The 20,885-nt window shown below is 56.2% G+C and overlaps 2 protein-coding genes across 2 annotated transcripts; both read right to left on the bottom strand.

The window, feature by feature from the left end:
• Positions 1-154: 154 nt before the first annotated feature.
• Positions 155-6,907, bottom strand: LOC122374332 (flocculation protein FLO11-like). Its single transcript, XM_043353021.1, has 6 exons — positions 4,344-6,907; positions 3,740-3,990; positions 3,126-3,399; positions 2,075-2,212; positions 1,328-1,655; positions 155-1,278 (listed from the first exon to the last, which is right to left on the bottom strand). Exons 1-5 carry the CDS (start codon positions 6,279-6,281, stop codon positions 1,341-1,343), a joined length of 2,916 nt encoding a protein of 971 aa, XP_043208956.1. The 5' UTR covers positions 6,282-6,907; the 3' UTR covers positions 155-1,278; positions 1,328-1,340.
• LOC122374329 (actin cytoskeleton-regulatory complex protein pan1-like) lies at positions 6,290-20,856 on the bottom strand. Its single transcript, XM_043353019.1, has 9 exons — positions 20,698-20,856; positions 20,173-20,257; positions 17,050-17,261; positions 16,582-16,767; positions 8,293-10,578; positions 7,748-7,989; positions 7,244-7,515; positions 6,737-6,915; positions 6,290-6,489 (listed from the first exon to the last, which is right to left on the bottom strand). The coding sequence occupies exons 2-9, from the start codon at positions 20,247-20,249 to the stop codon at positions 6,290-6,292; spliced, it is 3,654 nt and encodes a 1,217-aa protein (XP_043208954.1). The 5' UTR covers positions 20,250-20,257; positions 20,698-20,856.
• Between the last annotated feature and the right edge of the window lie 29 nt (positions 20,857-20,885).

Raw genomic sequence — 20,885 nt, 5'->3', positions numbered from 1 at the left:
GCCACCGGCCCACCATTTAGGACCAAAGGTAGTAGTTTTAGAACTTTATATGACAGGCAACAGCCTGAAATGGCACAGACGTCTTCAAAATGGCTCGTCGGCTAGTGCACTCGTCCTTACCATTATCAACAGCGGCATCCTAAAAACAGCGGTCCTCAAAACACACTAGCGTATATTTCAGAGGCACAATCATCCGATCAACAAAGACTAATCAAGACAGGGTAGAGAAGGCACGTAGCATGGCACGTGAGCGATACGTTTCTTACATAACAGCCCGAAGCAGTTCGAAATGGTGGCGAAGACCCGCTGCCTTCGACTGTCACAGCGCAGTCTAGGAAGAGATGCTACATCAAACACCCTGTTCATACACACGACCCGTTCATTCACAGAGCGATTGTTAACCAACGGCTATGTTCACTGTTCAGTATCGTCGTTAGCCAACGATCTACAAATCTCGTGCATCAACAAAATACTATTAGAGCTCCCGCGCTCCACAGCACTATAATAGTTACATAAGGGAAGAAAAACAGACTTCAGCACGCCGAGAGCGCGTTATCATCTACAAGAGCGTCTCATCTTCTTAGGTGATTCACTTCTTCACCCGGGTTAACTACAGTGCGAGGTTTAGCTCGCTTAGCTCTTCTATTACTGAGAGGCGATTCATTTCTTCACCCAGGTGTTCTCCGAAATATGCCCTCTTAGCGAGCGATACACTTCGAGTTGCGACAGCGACCTACACGCTACATTACGCATCAGGGAAGACAGCGTCTGGCAAAGGCAGCGAAGATTACTTTACAAGGCAGCAGCCTGATTGTCCACTGACTGGGCGCTATGTGCCTTCTTCAGTCCCCTTCTGAGGGTGTGAGCCAACAGATCTGATAAGGCACGTGGACATGAGTCATGACACAGCCTCGCACGAGTCAATGCTCCACTACGCACACATTGTCTCGCGACAAAGTAGGCAGCTTATGTTACTTGGTTAATTACTGGAATGACTTTTACTTCGCATGCATGCAGGCACTGATAAAAAGGTGGCACGGCTAGATACAAAGTCAAAGTTTTTATTTTGTGTGGTTGAACGACCAACTACTTTATCTTCAATCAACTCGAAGCATTTTATCTGTGCGTCTGAAACACGCTTTTCACATCCCAATGGCAAAGTACTTGATCAACATACAGCCTGTCCCCCTGTCACAGCTTCATCGAATCAGAATACTTACTCCCCACAAGTCCTTGCCCACCTCTAAGACCCATTGAGTCAAAGTACTCACTCCACACCTTGCCCATCTCTACAGTCCCATCGAGTCAAAATACCGGCTACACACACACCTTGCCCACCTCTACAGTCCCATTGAGTCAAAGTACTCTGTCTCCTGTGTCTCAGCGAGGCACAGTTCGGGCGGCACGCCGGCCTGTCTCAGCTCTGCCTCACTGGCGCCGCACAGGGTGTTATCCAGCAGGCTCCAGAGGCGCTGGGTGGCCACACAGTCGATTAGCCACTCGTAGGAGACGCTGGGCAGGCCGTGCCGTCGCCGCCAGCCGGAGAAGTCGTGGTCGCACTCCTCCTGAGCGACTATCAGCCGCACCCGACCCGGCGCCGAGGCCAGCGCCGCCGGCGAGGAGGCCACCGCGCCGCCAGACTGACCAATCAGAGACTGAGGGGGAGAGAGGGGGAGTCAGAGGGGTCCGGTCAGAGACTGAGGGAGGGGAGGGAGAGTTAGAGGGGTCCGGTTAGCGACTGATAGGGGTGCATTAGACGGGGAGGGAGGGGGTTCGATCAGGGGCCGAGAAGGGAGACAGGCTATATGAGGGGTACATGGAGGCTATACTGCCGAGAAATGCATGAGTTCCCATGTTCTATTGCTAATACGCTTTGCTGAATATGTCCTAACAAATATATCACTTACATACCCAATCCCGCTACCGAATGAGGAAATTTTAGTTAACATGTTTTAGCTAGATCACTGAGATCGGGCGGCCCCTAGAGCTCCAGCTGTTCGAGAATGACGTCACAGAACTACCCTTGGAGGGGGCATGTGACGTCACGAACGAGCCCTAGCAGGGGGCGGCTCACCTCCAGCTGTTCCATCGTGACGTCTCTGAACGGCCCCACGCAGCAAAAGGTGAAGTCGGCGAACAGTGCGCCGCCCGTCTGGCGGGCGCGCCGCGGCCCCGGCTCGCCCGTGGCGCTGTCAATCGCCTCGTAATCCTCCTGAAAGGGGCGCGCAGGGCAGGGGAAGGAGGGGCAGTGAAAACGAGCGAAAGGGTACCTAGGTAACGGTGAAAAGTATACCTACTTGTTTAAAGGAAATAGTTCACTTTTTAACATGGGTTTTGAACTGGAATAGCAGTTCCGTAGCCTGGGCTGAGACGAGCATAAATCAGGAGCTTTTACAGCCCAACGATCACCCTAGGCAAATATATTCTATTTCTCGTCCCGAAAAATGTGTCTTGCGTTGAGGATGTGTGCCTTGCATATATTCGCATCCAGTATGAAACGAGCATGGGTACCGAAAATTCTTCAGAAACTAGAGAAATTATCTACGAGAACTCTAGAGAAATTCTCGTACTGATCAATAAGGACATTCAGCAGCAGCAGATCGCCCAAATGCCGGTGGCCGCGATCATTTCTCTAGTTTCTGAAGAATTTTCGGGACCCATGCTCTTTTCATACTGGATCGCCTGTGCCTTACAGAAACTGAAAAGTTCTTATTATCAAAATATAGAAAATAATCTTTTGTTATAAATAGGTTTTATTTTCTTTGCTGATCATTTTGAACATAAAAAATCATAAATCCATTGCAAAAAAATAATTTCGTGAAAGTGAACTATTTCCTTTAATTGAGCATAAGTATTTATTTTCTGCTTAATTACGAGCAACGACGCGGATGTCTAAGATCGAAGCTGCAGGATTGTTTGGGCTCACCAAAAAGATGCAAATCAGGATAACTCGTTCCCTCATTTCTCATGAGCTGGTCCCTAGAATAGAAATGTTTTAGAAACTGCAACGAGCAACGTTCATCAAGATCAAGAGGATCTGATCGTTGTGCAACAGGATCTAAAATAACACAAACTACGAACCAGAAGTCCCAACGAGAAGTGAGGCTACCCTCCCTATGTCTCACCTCCGGTAGCAGTCGTCCTGCCGCGAGGCTATCCTCCACCCAGGCTGCCGCCACCAGCCAGGCCCGCGCCGCCACGCCCTGCAGAAACTTGAGCGTGCGCCCGGCCTCCAGGCGCGGCCCGGTGCGTACAATCACGTGCGTCACCCCGGGCTGCCACTGGCGCAGGAAGCGACCGCCGTGCGCGGCCGCCAGCCGCTGGGCGGCCTCCTGCTCGGGCCGCTTTAGGCCCGAGGCCACCATCACAGGTGGCGGGCGGGGAGGCGGCGGCGGTGGGCTGAGGACAGCAGGGTGCCGGTGGTTAAAACGGGGTTACATAACAGGCTACCTTCTGGACTACTGCACAGTTTCCTAAGTGACATTCGTGCTTTCGCCACTCGTTTATACTGAAAAGGAATGCGATATATAAATTAGTTTATTGATCTACACATCTTAGTCCGTAAAAATGCCAATGATACGGCAATTGTGTCGTTATACGATTATCCAAGTAATTCTAAGCAAGAGGTTAACACTGTCCCGGAAACTCACTCAACCGGGACACAGGCCAAACAGAGTTTAGCAGCACACCCCACGCGGCTAGCCACACGCCGCCCGTGCTGTCCCAGCCCCTAACCCACCTATCCTTTTTCCTGCCGGCGGCCGCGGCTGTCTCGGTGGGTCGGCTGGCGGAGAACATGTCCTCAGACTCCGTCTCGGAGACCTCTGCTGCGTCTCCGCCAGCGGCAGCAGCGGTGGTGGTGGGTGTGCCGGTACGGTCAGAGGCGGCGGAGGCGGCGGAAGGCAGCACCGCCCGACGGACACCGGAGGGGTCTGGAGCAGCAGAGCCCGCAGCACCAGCGGCAGAACCCGGAGCAGCGGCAGACGGAGACTGCAGAGAGACAGGGGCGGGGTTAATGTTGACTTTGCAAGGCAATGAGAAAAATGCGTCAGCATATCACTTTATTAATTAAGCTGTCCCTAAGCCCACCACTGACTGATGTCAGGAGGGTTCATTCTTCGTAAGTTCGATTTTGTCTTATGGAAATGCACGATAAAAATCACAACACAACCACGTGGTCGGTAGAGCCGAAACATTCAACTTTGAACGCAAGTAGGTAACACAGTAATGAAAACAACCCTTTCAAATGCAGAGGGCACCTGCGGCCGGGGCACTGTCAGTACATTTTTGAAGCTTCATTCGAATAGTCCCATCACAAGTTTGGACATCCAAACTACACTCACCGTTTTCGCCGGCTCGTGACGCGTAGCCTCCGCCTGCTCCGCGCCTCCCCGGCTGGTGTCGCTCTCCCGCCCGCTGGTATCCCGCACGCTCGTCTCAGCCGCAGGCACACACATGCTACTCTCGTTGAAGAAGCCGGGCGGCACGAGCAGGTCCTCGCTGCTCGGACTGGTGGCTGCCGGCGGTCGCGGCGGAGAGCGAGCTGAGAGGCCGCTGCGCCGGCGCGGCGGGGAGCTGGCCGAGAGGCCGCTGCGCCGGCGCGGCGGGGAGCCCTCCAGCCCGACCGGGCTGCTAGGGATCAGGTCCGACTCCGGGGCCGGCTGGGCAGGGGTGGTCGGCAAGCGGTCCTTAGCGGACAATTCAGCCTCCGGAGTCGGTGCGGGTCTCGGTGATGTCTTGGACTCAGCTCTGGGAGTTGGTTTACTCCGAGTCGGCGTCTGGTTTGTCTCTGCTCTCGGCGGTGTTGGCTTATCGCCAGAGTTTCTCGTTCTACTGGTGGTGGAGGTCGGGGTATCGGTCGTCATTTTGACAGAGCTCATGACCCGCCCGGAGCGCCGCGCTGGCCGGGGCGACTGCTGGGCCGAGTGAGCTGAGCTCTGAGCCGAGTGAGCTGAGTTGGTGAGATGAGCAGCCGCCGCCGAGCGCCGTCGTCCCCCGGGCGTCACCAGCACTGTGTCCAGGTGTGCCACGCGGCCTGGAGAGGCCACCACCTCCCCACTGCTCGCCACAATCTCCGCCAGCGAGTCCTGAGAGCCGGGCGGCGCCGGGTCGGCCGCCCCCGCCAGGTCCGGGTCAATGTCACCCAGCGAGCGGCCGGCCGAGGGGCGAGACTGCCTCCCCTCGCCCTCTACAATGGACTCGTCCTCACACACGGCCAGGCTGGAGTCGGCCGGCACCTCACAGATGGACTCGTCCGCCGGGGGGAGGTCCACCTGCTGCAGCATACTGTCCGTGATGGATTTCTCGCCGCGGGCATCCTGTCTTCCATCTTCATCGTCCTCCGACAGGCGCCTAGTGGACTCACCCACCGGCGCGCCGCAGACCTCCCCCTGGATCTCGCGAATGAACTCGTCCACCGGCATGGCGGCCAGCCGCTCGATCTCCACACGGTCCTCTGCGTCACTGGCAAACTCATCGAGTTCTCTGGGCGGCTCCGGCTCCGCCTCATCGTCTGAGATTCGCGCGGCGCGCCGGCCCGGGGCGCGGCAAACTGGTGAGTCGGTGGTGGAACCGCTGCCGCCGCCCGCCCCAGGCGTCCCCGCCGGCCGCTCTCTGCCGCTTCTCTCCGCACTGCGGCGATCCGCAACGACTTCAGCCACGTCTTCAATGGGTTCTTCATCTTCCATGGCTTCGTCTTCAGGTTCAGCATCATGGGGTAACGTGTGAAGCTTGCTTTCGGTCGATGAACGCTTCTTCGTACCAGTTGCATCGTCTTGAATCACCTGCAGACCGTCTCCTTCAGACAGCAAATCTTCGTCATCATCAGACACCACCTCTGGATCTTCCTTGGAGCCCTTGGCAGCGCTGGCTGGGGTCACAGGCTGTGAGCGGGGCCTTTTACTCCCCACAGCAGACCCCAGCGGGGAGCTGGCTCTCTTCTGCGAGCCCACGCTGCCCGAGCGGCGCTTGGTGTCTGCCTCATCCCCCGGCGCCGATGCCTGGCTGCTCTGGTCCGCTGGCGCCGCCGCCGTCTCACTCTCATCCCTCTCCAGACCGGTCGTCTCTCTCGGCGGCGGCGCGGGAGGCTCCTCCATCAGTTGATCCACCTCCTCCGTGTCCAAGTCACAGAGATCCCGCGGCGGGGGCGGAGCAGCCTCCGCCGCCATCTCCCTGGCCACGCGGTCGAACTGTGTGACACTCATCGGGCCTATCTCCTCACTGTCAGCGGGGAAACCCACGGAGGGAGCCGACTCGGGAGCAGGGACCGGGTTCTGCCGCATCAGCGCGCTCAGCTCACCGCGAGGCGAGGGGGAGGACTGGGACGGCGGCACAAGATCCTCCCCGGCTGCTGGGGGTTCAGAAGAGTGATCAGCGCCGGCAGCATCCTCAGCAGCTCCACCAGCAGCGGGGGTAACCTCGGCGTCAACATCAGCAGCCAGGGAGCGGCGCGCGGACCGGCGCGAAGGCTCCAGAGCCAGTCCCGCGCCACTGGGAGTGGATACAGTCGGTGGCACGGCCGAGGATGCACTGCTCCGGGTCCGCAGCGTGCGGGGGGAGGCGCCGGGGGCCGTGGGACGTCTCGGTGAACGGCGTAAGCCCGCTGATACAACCTCATCGTCCGCCGCCGGCTGACTCCGAGACCGACTCCGACTCTTCGACTGACTCTCAGCCGTCTGACTCGACTCCGCACGACTCTCGGAGCTCTTTCGAGTCGAAGGTCGAGGGGATGGCTCACCAGCCGCTTCCTTAGCCTCTGTCCTGTCCGGTGTGGCCGCCGCCCCAGCAGTGGCAGTGGGGGTGGTCCGACGGGCGGACTCCCGGCGGCGGGACGGACTGAACGCCGGGGTGACGACCGAGAGGGAGGCGCCGCCGGCGGCCGCCCGCGCAGAGGAGTACCTCCGGGCGGACGGAGACCTGGAACACGCCGGGGAACGGGCGAGATGGTCAGAGACAAAAGCCAGTGGTATAGAACCCAAGTCTTACAAAATGTTGCAGAAGCGCAAGTTGAAAATGGAAACTTCCTTTACAATCAGGTGCTCAAAAAATAAACATCGATCAACAAAACGTAATAAATCATGAGGTCTCCAACGAATGGTAACTGGTAAGTCCGTGCAAAAAGTATCTCAAACTTACCAGCAAAGGCTGTGTTCCGTGCCGTTTTCATTAACCAATCCCATTCATTATTCAGTCCGGCGCTCCCCGCCCGCCTCACCCACACGTCTGTCTACGAGATGTGTCTTACCTGAGCGCCGCGGTGGCCGCCTGGGCCTGCGCCACGGCCGCCAGCACGGCCTGCACGCCGGCGGCCGCTGCCGGTCCGGTCTGCGCGCTGCTAGCCCTGCTCAGCTCGCTGGTCAGCCGTCCGACCAGCGCTGTGAGTCGCCGCTGGCCGGCCAGCAGGCGGACCAGCAGCCGACGGCTGGGCACCGCCCGGCGGACCCGCACCGCCCGCCGCCGACCCGTCCCCGCCCCCGCCCGGCGGACCGACGGGGAGGCGGCCGGGGCAGCGGGCGCCTGGGGAAAACGGGAGAGATGGTCAACGGACGGGGGATTTCACAAGTGTAACATTCTATTTTAGTATTTTGATTCCAACATATCTTTTTCAGATATGCGACTTTTTATGTCACATGCCCCTATTGATTACGATATAAAAGAAAATTCAGCAATAAAGCCACTATCGCGATACAGTCAAACAGCCACAACACCCTTTCCATTCCTCCAACCCCGCAGCAGCCGCACGCCTCACCTGCTCGTCCTCGTCAGCGCCTCTGTCCGCGCCGTGCGCCGCTGATCCCCGCGGACTGGAGCGGGACAGCCGACCGGACTGACCGCGGCCGGAGCGGCGCCGGCCGGCGGACGGCACGCCGACATCCACCTGGTAGTCCTCAGAGTCCGGAGGAGGCGGTCCGGGTGGAGGAGCCGCCCTGGAGTCGGGAGGAGCCGCCCTGGAGGTTGGAGGAGCCGGTGCTGGCGCCGCAGATCCCGCAGCTGAAGGTGTAGGGGTTGACACCGCGGTGGGGGAGCCTGATGTACCCCCAGACAAGCCTCGAGATGCTGACTTAACCGATGACGCCTTCGTAAACATATCTGCCGAGGTCGCTACTGATGCTACCGGAGAGATCTTCGTTCCAGGGCTCGTGTGCGCTTCTGTGGAGGTCCTGCTTCTGTGTCCCGTAGGTGCTTTCTCCGAGGCAGACAGCCGTTCGCCGCTCGCGCCGCGCCCGCGGGTTCGGTCCGCAGGGGCCGGGGGATCGACAGGTACTGCCTCGCTGTTGGGGATCACGGACTCACTGGCGGGCACCTCGGAGTCAGCCCGCCGCGGTGACTCGCGGAGCAGTGACTCGCTCTCCGCGCTGGGAACTGTTCCGCGGGAGCTGAGTCGGGTTGTCTGACGCTCGCCGGCCGAGGCAGAGGGGGCAGAGGACCGGGAGGAGCGGGGGCGGGGCGCAGAGGCAGAGGGGGGTTCCTGAGGCGACAGCAGAGGCGGCGGAGTGCCCTCCAGTTCAACCGCGTCCTCAACGTCTGAGATATCTCCCCCTCCAGCCGCCGACTCCACAGCCTCGCCGGACGCCTCCTGCCGATCCATATCAGCGTCAGTTGGACAGTTTGGTCCGTCCTCTACCATCTCCATCTCTGTCTCGGGCACCACCTCTCCCGCCCTACCCCCTCCTCCTCGCTCTGTCTCCGTCTCCAGCGCCATCACCTCATCCTCCAGTTCCTTCACGGCCTCCCGATACTGTCGAACCTTCTTCCCCATCCGCTTCGGCTGGCTCGCCGTGAATCCCTCCGACGCCACGTCGTCGCCGCTCGACGCAGTCACCTCCTCGTCGATTCGACTCGTCGGAGACGGCGGCGCGTCGTCGGCCGCGTCGAAGGGGACGATGGGCGGCGGCCCGTCAGAGTGGCGGTCTTCCTTGGTCGGCGTGCGCCGGCCGCCCTTCACGTTCAGCTCCGCTTTCAGGCCGAACGAGGTCTTGAGTCGCGGCAGGCGCGACCAGCCGGGCGAGCGGGCGGCGGGCGGCGGCGGCAGGCCGGCGGCTGCCAGCTCGCCGGCGCTCAGATCACACTGAGAGGAGCCGGGGTGGTCGGTGGCCAGAGAGTCATCTTCAGCGGCCGTTGAAACCCCAGCGTTCTCCCCTGCTGCCGTAGGATTCTCAGCAGACAGACGGTTTGATGTCGGAGGCTTGGACGCCTCCCGATGGGCTGTTTGTGGTTTCGGTGTTCCTGGTTTTGTTATATGCGGCTCTGGCTGGCCGGGTTTGGGCGGCCGGGTGCCTCCCGTTTGTGAAGTCTGAACTGGGCGTTCTGGGAGGTCCGTCTCCCTCTCTCCCTCCGCAACTTCCCTCATCTCCTCGCCGTCTATCCCCTCTTTCTCCGCCACCTCCCGGCGCACCCGCGGTATCTCCTTCACCGTGACATCCTCGCTGAACGTCACCGACTTGGGCGTCACCGCCTCTTCCTGCTCCGACGCCTCGCTCTTCCTGAGCGCCTCGGCACGTGTCATCGTGTCCCGGTGGCCGCCGCGCGGCGTCACCTGACCCGGCGGCGGCGCGGCGTCATCAAACAGCTCCTGGATGACGCGCACCTCCTGGCTGGCGGTGCCGAGCTCAGCGCGCGCCAGCTGCAGTTTCGGCGTCACCGGGGCCGGTTTGGCGGCGACACGGGTGGTGGCGCGAGGCGCGTCCCGCCGGGTCTTTTTCGGCACAGGAGGCTCGAAGTCGGAGTCGGCGGCGCTCTCCTGGCTGAGGGTGGTGTCTCCGGGCAGCGCGAGGAACTCGGCGGCGCGGACGGCCGCCTGACGCGCGCGGCGGGGCGGAGCGCGACGGCGACTAGCCGCCGCCTCCGCGTCGAGCTCGTCGAAATCGGCGGCAGGTCCGTCCGAGGGACCGGCGCCCGCCGCCCGGGACTTCTTCGTCACGGTGAGCTTCTTGGCAGCGGAGGGCTTGGTCTTCTTGTCGGTCCGCTGCTGCCTCTTTTTCTTCTTCTTGGGAGGCGTGCGCTGACTGCTGATGAAGAAGTAGGGATCCTCCTCGGCTGTCTCCGTTCCTTCCGTCTGGGTCTGCGTCTGCCTCTCCACTGACGTCGTGCCATCAACGGCGGAGGCGCGCGCCTTGAAGAAGCGTTTCGCGGTGGCTGGCGCCGGCGTTGACCCCTGTTCCCTCGCCGAGTCCCCGTCATCAACACTCTCATCCACCACTCTCCGAGCGTCGCCCTTGCCGCCGACGGTCCCCTCGGCACCGCTCACATCGAGTCGATTCTCCTTGTCGGCCTCGCCCTCCGCGTCGTCCAGGGGGGCCACCCCCAGTCGGCGCTTCTCCTCCATCAGGCGACGCTCCAGCCGACCGCCGTCCTTCTCGCGGAGTTTGTCCAGCTTGGCGATCGTCGGGCTCTCCACCTCGGAGATCCCGAACCCCGCCTCCCGAGCCTCGCCGATCCAAAGGTTGACGCGCGTTCTGCCGCTGATCCGCCGCTCGGCGTCGGCAGGCAGTGGCGGCGGCGGCGGAGCCAGCGACTCGCCCACCCGCTCTCCGTCAAACTCGAGCACCTGACTGGCCGAGAGGAGGTCCAGCTCGTCGTCTGCGACGGCCGCCGCGCGCGAGTAGACGTGCCGCGGCGGCGAGCGCCGGTGGCGGCCCCGGCCCGTGGTGCGCACTGCGGACGGAGGGGGGGGGGGGGGGGTGAGAGGTCAGAGGCCAGAGGCCAGGAGAGTCAGAGTAGGACGCAGTCAGCCGGATATCAGCTGAGGGTAAGGAATATGAGGGAAGCTGAGACGAGAGTAGCTGCCAGTTAAAATGAGGATGTAAAAATCAAATGATATAAGACTGGGGTGGAGGGCGTGGGATGAGATAAAAGCTTCTGGTGGTAGGATGGGACCAAATAGCATGTAATTAATGGCTGCAGACTTTGACTGAAGCTTACCCAATTTCATTCAAACACGGACTCCACCGTAAAGAGAGCCACCGCTTTTTAAAAGTCTAATTCAGCAATCAACGCAGCATAAAAACTTCCCTAAAAAAGTTAAACTTCCTTTAACTACCCAAAAACTGAACACCGCGAAAAAAAAAACGGACAAACGGAACTTTTCATCGCCGATCGTTTCTACCCCGTCCCTCACTAAACGCACGCTCCCATCCGGTCACCAAATCTCCCTCACTAGCCAAGCGCCCCTCCCCAGCCAGCCTTCCCAAATGGGGCCCATATGGGCTGAAAGTGGGGCATCTGGGCTTAAGTGGGCATGGGCTACATGTGGGCTATTATCTGGGCTAAATCTGGGTCCCATATGGGCTGAGCCCCAGCAAACATGCCCACATGGGTCCCATATGGGGTGAACATGGGCCAGATGGGCCCACGTGGGACATGGGCTACAGATGGGCTACCCACATGGGCCCCATATGGGATAAAAATGGGCCAGGTGGGCCAAACGCATGTGGGCTGGAGATGGTCATCCAATGTGGGTCCCATATGGGGTGAACATGAGCCAGATGGGCCCACGTGGGACATGGGCTACAGATGGGCTACCCATATGGGCCCCATATGGGATAAAAATGGGCCAGGTGGGCCAAACGCATGTGGGCTGGAGATGGGCATCCCATGTGGGTCCCATATGGGGTGAACATGGGCCAGATGGGCTCACGTGGGACATGGGCTACAGATGGGCAACCCATATGGGCCCCGTGTGGGATAAAAATGGGCCAGGTGGGCCAAACGCATGTGGACTGGAGATGGGCATCCTATGTGGGTCCCAGATGGGCCCACGTGGGACATGGGCTACAGATGGGCTACCCATATGGGCCCCATAAGGGATAAAAATGAGCCAGGTGGGCCAAACGCATGTGGGCTGGAGATGGGCGTCCCATGTGGGTCCCATATGGGGTGAACATGGGCCAGATGGGCCCACGTGGGACATGGGCTACAGATGGGCTACCCATATGGGCCCCATATGGGATAAAAATAGGCCAGGTGGGCCAAACGCATGTGGGCTGGAGATGGGGATCCCATGTGGATCCCATATGGGGTAAACATGGGCCAGATGGGCCCAGTGGGACATGGGCTACAGATGGGCTACCCATATGGGCCCCATATGGGATAAAAATGGGCCAGGTGGGCCAATCGCATGTGGGCTGGAGATGGATATCCCATGTGGGTCCCATATGGGGTAAACATGGGCCAGATGGGCTCACGTGGGACATGGGCTGCAGATGGGCTACCCATATGGGCCCCATATGGGATAAAAATGGGCCAGGTGGGCCAAAGGCGCATGTGGGCTGGAGATGGGCATCCCATGTGGGTCCCATATGGGGTGAACATGGGCCAGATGGGCCCACGTGGGACATGGGCTACAGATGGGCTACCCATATGGGCCCCATATGGGAAAAATGGGCCAGGTGGGCCAAACGCATGTGGGCTGGAGATGGGCATCCCATGTGGGTCCCATATGGATCACCCATGTAGGCCCCATTTAAGTTACTCCAAGAGCATAAAAGCAAAAAAGGTGACTGTTGTTCATGTGTATTTTGGACTCCAAGTACATCAAGTTCATACATGATGCCATATGGGGTCAATGTAGGCTGGCCCATATGGGTCCCATGTGGGGGCCGCGTGGGTCTCATATGGGGCTACGTGGGCTTGCCCATATGGGTCCCATGTGTCACCCACTGCCATTCCCATGTGGGGCCATATGGAAGAGGTGGGGGCCATGTGGGCCCCATATGGGAACCATGTGGGCATGTTTGCTGGGATATGAACATTTCCTTTACTACAAAATTTTGTTAACTGACCCGACACCTATCTGGGCTGGATGCGGGCAGCATGTGGGCAAACTGGGCACCAACAAGCTGGGCACACCCATCCGGGGCCCACATGGGGCCCAAATGGGCAAACTTTACTACACTTTGTTAACTGACCCGACACCTATCTGGGCTGGATGCGGGCAGCATGTGGGCAGACTGGGCACCAACAAGCTGGGCACACCCATCCGGGGCCCACATGGGGCCAAATGGGCAAACCTTACTACAAAACTTTGTTAACTGACCCGACACCTATCTGGGCTGGATGCGGGCAGCATGTGGGCAGACTGGGCACCAACAAACTGGGCACACCCATCCGGGGCCCACATGGGGCCCAAATGGGCAAACTTTACTACACTTTGTTAACTGACCCGACACCTATCTGGGCTGGATGCGGGCAGCATGTGGGCAGACTGGGCACCAACAAACTGGGCACACCCATCCGGGGCCCACGTGGGGCCCAAATGGAAAAACCCCAGCCAGCATGCCCATGTGGGCCCCACATGGGCAGTTGATGGGCATGGTGGGCTAGGTGGGCCATGGGCTAGAGATGGGCAAATATGTCGGCTGCATGTGGGCCCCACATGGGCTGCCCACATATTTTTTTGGCAGGCATAATGCTTGATAATGAGATTGCTTGCACATGTACGAGGGCATATCCAGGAATTTTGGTGAACACAGGCATTCACGCGGTGTTCCTGTATGGTGGGCTTAACATGGGCACTGCGTGGGCAGCCCATGTAGTGGGGTGTAGGTGGGCTGGATGTGGGCAGCCCATTATTTATTTTTTCACTGTCCAATGTGTATGATATTACAAGAAAAAAGAACTCGCTGTTTAGTCTCATGCCTCCAAAATACACTTCGACGTCGTGAGGAAGTCGCATAGTTGATGTTTGTGAGACCAGCTACGGCTGATATTGGACAGTCAATGTTGTGATTGTGTCGTATGATTGTGTCGCCTGAGCCCGCCCCTGCGCGGGCGACCCGCCGGCGGAGCTCGGCCCACCGGACGGGGCCTGGGGCCGCCTCTGCACCGCCCGGGGCGGTGACCGGCCGACCGGCTGGCGGGGTTGCGGCGTCTGGGCGGGCCAGTTGGCGTTGAGACTCTGAGTGGTGTGCGTGTCCAATAAAGCCTTAATTCGGGCGGAACCGACACATGGCGCGGTCGGTATTAGCTCGAACCCGCCCATAGTGAGTACAAAGTACGATGAACGAAAGTGAAAGGAAGCAGGAATGCGTAGCCGTGGCCGCGCCGCAACCACGACCGCGTTCGAGTCTCTTCGGAGAGGCGCGCCCGCAGCGACGCCAGCTGTATCGCTAGTTGGTCGAGTCGCAGCTGTGACATCAGGACGTAGTCGTCCCATCTCTCCTTCCAGAGGTAGAAGGCGTCACTGCGGTCGGTGGAGATGTCCAGTCGGTCAGGCCGGATCGGCTGCAGGATCGTCATACCACAGCGATTACGAAGGACTGTTCTAGAAGCCCTCCACGCCAGCCACCTGGGGAAGGAGAAGACGAAGGCCCGCGCAAGACAGATCGTCTACTGGCCCGGGATCTACCGGGATGTGGAAAATGTCACCCGTTGCTGTACCAGCTGCCAGAGAGATCTACCCGCTCTGCAGCAAGAGACCATGATGAGGAGACCGCCAGCGGAAAGGCCGTTCGAACTACACATCGACTTAGCCGATCACGCCGGCAGGAAGTACCTCGTGGCAGTGGACAGATACTCCGGGTGGCTGTTTGTCGCCGACCTCGGTGTAAGCGCCCCCGCTTACACCGGTCCGAAGGACGATAGCAGGCGTCATGACGAGCGCACTCGCTACGCGACTAAGCGTAAATGGACGGCACGGGAAAAGGGCTTTCGGCGGTACCCGGCTTTTTGATGTCGTGTTCAGTAAGTAATGGTTTTATTTCTTTATTTAATTGCCCAACTCCGTTGAACACCTGATAGCGGATGTCAGAATAACAGCAGCACTCCCATTCATATGTTATTTCAGGTGTCGTCAATTACTGTCCGATTAGCGAATTCCAAGCAGCCGACTTATAAAGCACTAATGTCCTTTGTGTCCATCATAATCGGACCTTGTATGTTTATTCTGCATCAGATTATTTCCTGCAAAAAAATATTTAAAGTTCATTTCTCAATTATTCAAGTCAAATCAAATGATGTTACTTTTAATGCAGGTAATACAGAATCATGGTAGAACACAGCACGGGCAATACACAATTCGCTTATGTGTCTGCACATTTTACATTGCTGTTGCTTATTTTACAGGAGCCTTGCGGCGGAACGGGCTTACCCAGGATACCACCAACGGCCGAACGGCCAGCTGGAGGTGGCGCCACGAAAGTGGTTTACGGGTGCCAGGAACCGCGACGGAGGCCGCCAGGAGAGGAGACCAGCTGGAGTTTAAGCGGAGTAGCAGATGAGAGAAGAAGTCTAGAGATGAGCAGAAGAGAGCAGAGAGTTTAAACAGCATTTTTGTGTGTATCGATAATATAAATATTGATCACTGACAGTTTGTTTTGTTGCGGTGGCGAACGTTCAGCAATGATCAGGGGGAGTGATTGAAATAGCAGACATCGATTATATTATAATCATATTGAAACTAATTGTAGGTTCTGGTGGGAACTAAGATGGGCTTTGGTGAATATTTATTGATTAATACAAAAGATGCTAGGGAGGTGTGAGCCAGCATGGGGCCCACCTAGGGCCCACATCTGCTGGCCCACGTGGACCCCATATGGTACCCACCTTGAGCCCATGTGGGCCAGCCCAGGTGGGCCACATATGGTACCCATCTTGAGCCCATGTGGGCCAGCCCAGGTGGGCCCCATATGGTACCCACCTTGAGCCCACGTGGGCCAGCCCAGGTGGGCCCCACCATTTACCCAGGGACAAATATATGTGGGCCCCACATGGGCTGCCCACATGGGTCCCACCAAGTGGGCCACCTGGGCCCCATGTGGGGCCAATGTAATGTTGGCTGGGTATGGGTCCCAGCTGAGTCCCATTTCGAACCCACATGGGCTCCAGGTGGGATTTTTCGCTTATACCCATTTGGGTCCCGGCTGGGAAAGCCCATATGGGACCCGGCTGGGCCCCATATGGGTCCCATGTCGAACCCACATGGGCCCCATGTGGGATTTTTCGCTTATACCCATGTGGGTCCCGGCTGGGAAAGCCCATGTGGGACCCATATGTGCCCCGGCTGGGCCCCATTTGGGTCCCATTTCGAACCCACATGGGCCCCATGTGGGATTTTTTCGCTTATATCCATGTGGGTCCCGGCTGGGGAAGCCCATGTGGGACCCATATGTGCCCCGGCTGGACCCCATATGGGCCCCATTTCGAACCCACATGGGCCCCATGTGGGATTTTTCAATTATACCCATGTGGGTCCCGTCTGGGAAAGCTCATGTGGGACCCATATGTGCCCCGGCTGGGCCCCATATGGGTCCCATTTCGAACCCACATGGGCCCCATGTGGGATTCTTCAATTATACCCATGTGGGTCCCGGCTGGGAAAGCCCATGTGGGACCCATATATGTGCCCCGGCTGGGCCCCATATGGGGCCCATCTGGGCTGCCCATATGGGACCCAGTTGGACGCCCATGACAAACACATCTGGGCCCCAAGTGGGCAGCCCAGATGGGCCCCAGTTTGCTGCCCACTTGGGGCCCATATGGGCCCCATTTGGGAAGGCTGGCTGGGTCACTAACCAAACGCGCCTCTCCGGCCACCAACAAACCGCCCCACTCCCCAGCGCGACTCGGCCCGGGCGCAGTGCTCACCGTTTTTGGCAGCTGCCTTTTTACCACCGGCGGCTGCTGAGCCGTGCTGCTCGGTGGCGGCGGAGCGGTCGGCGGACGGCGCCACCGTCTGACGCGCAGGGTTTGTCTCCGGCGCCACCGTCTGACGCGCAGGGTTTGTCTCGATAGCCTCGATACTCGGGCGAGGCCGGAACTTGGACGGCGACACTGGCGATGGACAGATGCCGTGGAGGTTAGTTGGCTGGCGCTAAACGAATGGGGACTAAAAGCATATTGCGACCCAAGACAGGGAGACATCCATTGACGTAAGTTGTTTATAAAAAAAACGGAATCTCATGCCAAAAAATCAAAAGTCTGTCTCCCTGTTACATCGCTCCCTCCCTCCCTCACTCACTCACTCACTCACTCACTCACTCACTCACTCACTCACTCGCTCACTCACTCACTCACTCACTCACTCACTCACTCACTCACTCACTCACTCCTTACCATTGAAGCCACAGTCCTCCTGTACTGCTGCGACCAACCGGCGGACGGCCGTCGCCAGTGCTGCCGCCTGGCGGTCGGCGGCGAAACTGCGCCTCGTCAGCCGCTCCTTGCAGAGCGGGCAGGGCGCAGGCTTCTTGGTCAGCTGGTGGAGACACTCGGTGCAGAACGTGTGGCCGCACTTGGTCTGTGAGGGTTCATCGAACAGGTCCAGACTGGAACGGGGCGGGGGGGGGGGGCACGTGAGCGGCGCCAGCGCATCCAGTAATATTATGTAGACATAGGCGAAAGGGGTTAATAAGCCTTTTTGTAACGATATGTGTCTCAAAACCGGCGCCAAATTTCCGCACACTTCCCTTCCCTAACTACTCAATCCCCCCCCACCCTTTGTTTGAGTGAGGCCAACCTAAGGTGTTGATCTTAGAGTGTTAGGTTGTTGGCTTAGGGCGTTGGTAACTTAAGGTGCTGACCTCAAGTCGAGGTCAGTTCACAGCCACGAAGTAAGTCGAAAAATATCATATCGCACATCATTCGATTTGGCAGATTTTCCTCTGCCCAGGTGTCTTCCCGAATGGCTATCTCAACTTTGATCGTGAACTATTGACGAAAAACTCCGGTGACCGAAGTGGCGTCATACTCGACGTCAGGCGGGGTTAACTATACAAAAATTGAGCATCGGGCCATGCAAAGAGCGTGTGAACTGTGAAATTATGTTTCCATGTACTTGAGGCAGTCCTAAATGATTCTCGGCGCCAAAAAAAAAAAAAAAAAAACACCATTTCCCCCACTGACTTATGATGGTGAGATCACGTCCCGACTTGACCTAAGGTGACCCCAAGAAAAAATATGAGATACAAGTTGTGAGACGTCCTCAGGATAATCCTAAGCCCTGTAAGTTTCATATCCCTCTGAAAGTTCCTCTAGCGCTGAGGCCGTTGTGACATTTTAGGATCGCGCAGAGGTTCACTTATGTCAGAACAAGTCAGTGACCTGACTTGACCTGAATATGCAGTTGGTGTCAAAAGATCCTCAAATCAGTCAAATCAAAAGAGTATTGAATCAAACATCCGGTATGGTAACTTTCAGCTCTCTTATGCCGGCACGTTCCGACCAATTGTGAAAAACCAGTCAGAGGAGGCACCCGCTTCCTCTCAGCTGGCAAGGATCAACCCTCGCCGGTAGATATCGGTATTTTGCCAGCTGCTAGCGTTGGGGGGGGGGAGGAGTGTCCCTTCGCCCCTGATCGAGCTAGAGCTTCGCGAGAAAAAAAGAGCATGCTGCCTATGCCAAGAGGAAGCCGATGATAGCCAACTTTAAGGTCCTAGGTCATTGGTTGGCGTTCGAGGTCAGGTGAATGACCAAAAAGTCGGGAAAGTCGGGACCTGTTGAAACTTTGTAAAGTAAGTTCGTTCTGGAGTTTTTTGGGGCGCTGGTCACCAATTTTACGCGTTTTTATCACAGATTATGTCTTCATGCATTTAGGCCAGTTCGGGTCAGGTCAGGTCAGGTCAAACAGTAGTCGTCGTGCCAGGTATTCAAAGCACAGGAGTTAACCCGCGCGGGGCTGGGGGGGGGGGGGTAAATTTTACCCCCCTCGCGAATTTTTGCAATATCTCAAAAACGGCGGCGCGCAGGGCCGCCAAACTTTCAGTACCCTTTCTTACATTAATTTGACACGTTCCCTGAAAATTTGAGCGAAATCCGTCGGAAAATATTTGAGAAATTGACGTTTTAGTGACGTCATGTTCGCCATTTTCGCCTCAAAAACGGCAAAATTTCAAACGCCGCTAACATCTTCATTTTTAAAGGAATCAAGACGTAACAAAAAGGCTATACGTAATTCTACTTTGTCTATCAAATGGCTATCTCGGTTTTTTGAAAATTTAGGATTTTGGCCTAAATTTTTTTCTAAAAAAACTGACTTTTTTGGGAAAATGATTATAAAATCCAAAATTTTGAGCCTATCGAAAAAAATCGGAATATATGTCAGAGAAGTGGTCTGTGTGCACCTACATACCAAATCTTAGAAGAATCGGTTCAAAAATGTGAGTTATTCAAAATTTTATGACGTCACGACACACAAATTTTTTGAAAAATGACTTTTTTGAAAGTTCTAGAACTCGTACGGAAACAAAAATAGCACCATTCGATTCGCCGTGAAAAACTGCATCAGATAGCCACCTTTTTAGGCCTTAACAACCAACTTCAAAATTTGACCTCACTTGACCTGACCTTGACCTGACCTCGACCTGAAATTCATCCAGAGGTGGTCCATATCACTTATTGAGTGTGCCTATTGAATTCTATGAGTAACACGACCCATAAAACATGTGTCGCACATGCCCTTTTCTATATTTTGTTTTTTGGTGACCTGACCTGACCTGACCCTGACCTTGACCTCTGAATGATATTGTATGCGACGGATATTGTCTTGGTAGCCTAAGAACACGTTTTGGGCGATCATTCTCAGTCCATGACTCCATTCTTCGGCAACTACGGTGCAAGGCCGATACTGTAGAAACTTGCAATTTGTACCCTTGACCTTACCTTGACCTTGACCTCAAACTTTAAATTAAGTACATGTTTTTAGTTGTTCGTGATGAGAGCTTTCGATTGGCGTTTGAATTTTCCAAATCGGACCATTAGTTCGGGAGATGACAAGGGGGTAAAATTTCCCCCCCCCCAGCCCCGCGCGTTCGGCTGGAGACCCCAGCCCCGCGCGGGTTAACGACTAACAGGTTCGTAGCTTGTTACGAAAGCACTAAAACTATTTTGTAAATGTTCAAACGGGTGCTTAATCTGAGGCCGAGTAATAAAATAACATGTAAAACATGGAAAACTCAAAAAAGTGGGAAAAGGTCATCAAAGGCCAATGACCTTGACCTGACCTTCACGTGACCTTGGCACCCTTGCTAACGCATGGGACCAACATCATTTCACATTTTTAAATGTTTACAACCACAAAAAAAACGAGAAATGCATGGATGATGGATAATGCCCACATGCGCCAAATCGCGATTCCAGCCAAACATGGTCTCCAAATTTCAATTAAAAACATACACATCACAAAGATAAAGACTGAGTCACGAGTGAATGTGTCACTGCTGATAACAATGGACGACTGACCATATCCTGCATTCCAGAGTCTTCTGCATTGAAGAGAGTATCCTCTGGACATGATGGACTTCCTCTGGAACCTCCATAGCTGATGCTGGAACAGAAAAATGTTATTTAAATATAACCATGTATCAAATCTGTCCAATATATATGCATGTGAATTGCGATCCCCACTATTCTTCACCCATTTAAATTCAGTGCCTTAAAAATTGAAATCAACAGCAAATTGCAAAATTTAAGATTCACACCAGCCAGGTACGGCTCTCGCGAGATTGAGCGGTAGGTTTTGCACTTTTACATTTCCGGTTATATCTCAGAAACTAATCGATCTACAATGGAGCCATTTTACACGATCATGGCCGGCTTGTGAACCAACAAGTCGATCGCATCTTCAGCACTTAAAAGCTTAAGACGACGAAGATATAGCCTGAAGTGCACTAAAATTAATTGCACTAAAATTATCTAGGTGCAAAACCGCTAAAACCCGCGAGACATATACATTGACATCCCTTCCTGTTCCCTACTTCCACTTACCTTGAATGCGCGGCAGTCAGAATCCCAAATACACACGATTTTCAATTCAACTTATGCTAACGACAGTAACCATAAATACTAAGTAGAGAAAACAATTGAATTCCCACTCATTCTCCCACGTGTAATCCGTGTTTTTATTTTTGGCGCCATCGAAAAGGCGCAAAGCGACATACATGGCGAGCACGATA

The sequence above is a fragment of the Amphibalanus amphitrite genome, unplaced genomic scaffold (genome assembly GCF_019059575.1).
Source record: "Amphibalanus amphitrite isolate SeventyFive unplaced genomic scaffold, NRLGWU_Aamphi_draft 001640F_arrow, whole genome shotgun sequence".
Taxonomy (NCBI): domain Eukaryota; kingdom Metazoa; phylum Arthropoda; class Thecostraca; order Balanomorpha; family Balanidae; genus Amphibalanus; species Amphibalanus amphitrite.
This window is presented reverse-complemented; position numbering and strand designations above follow the sequence as displayed.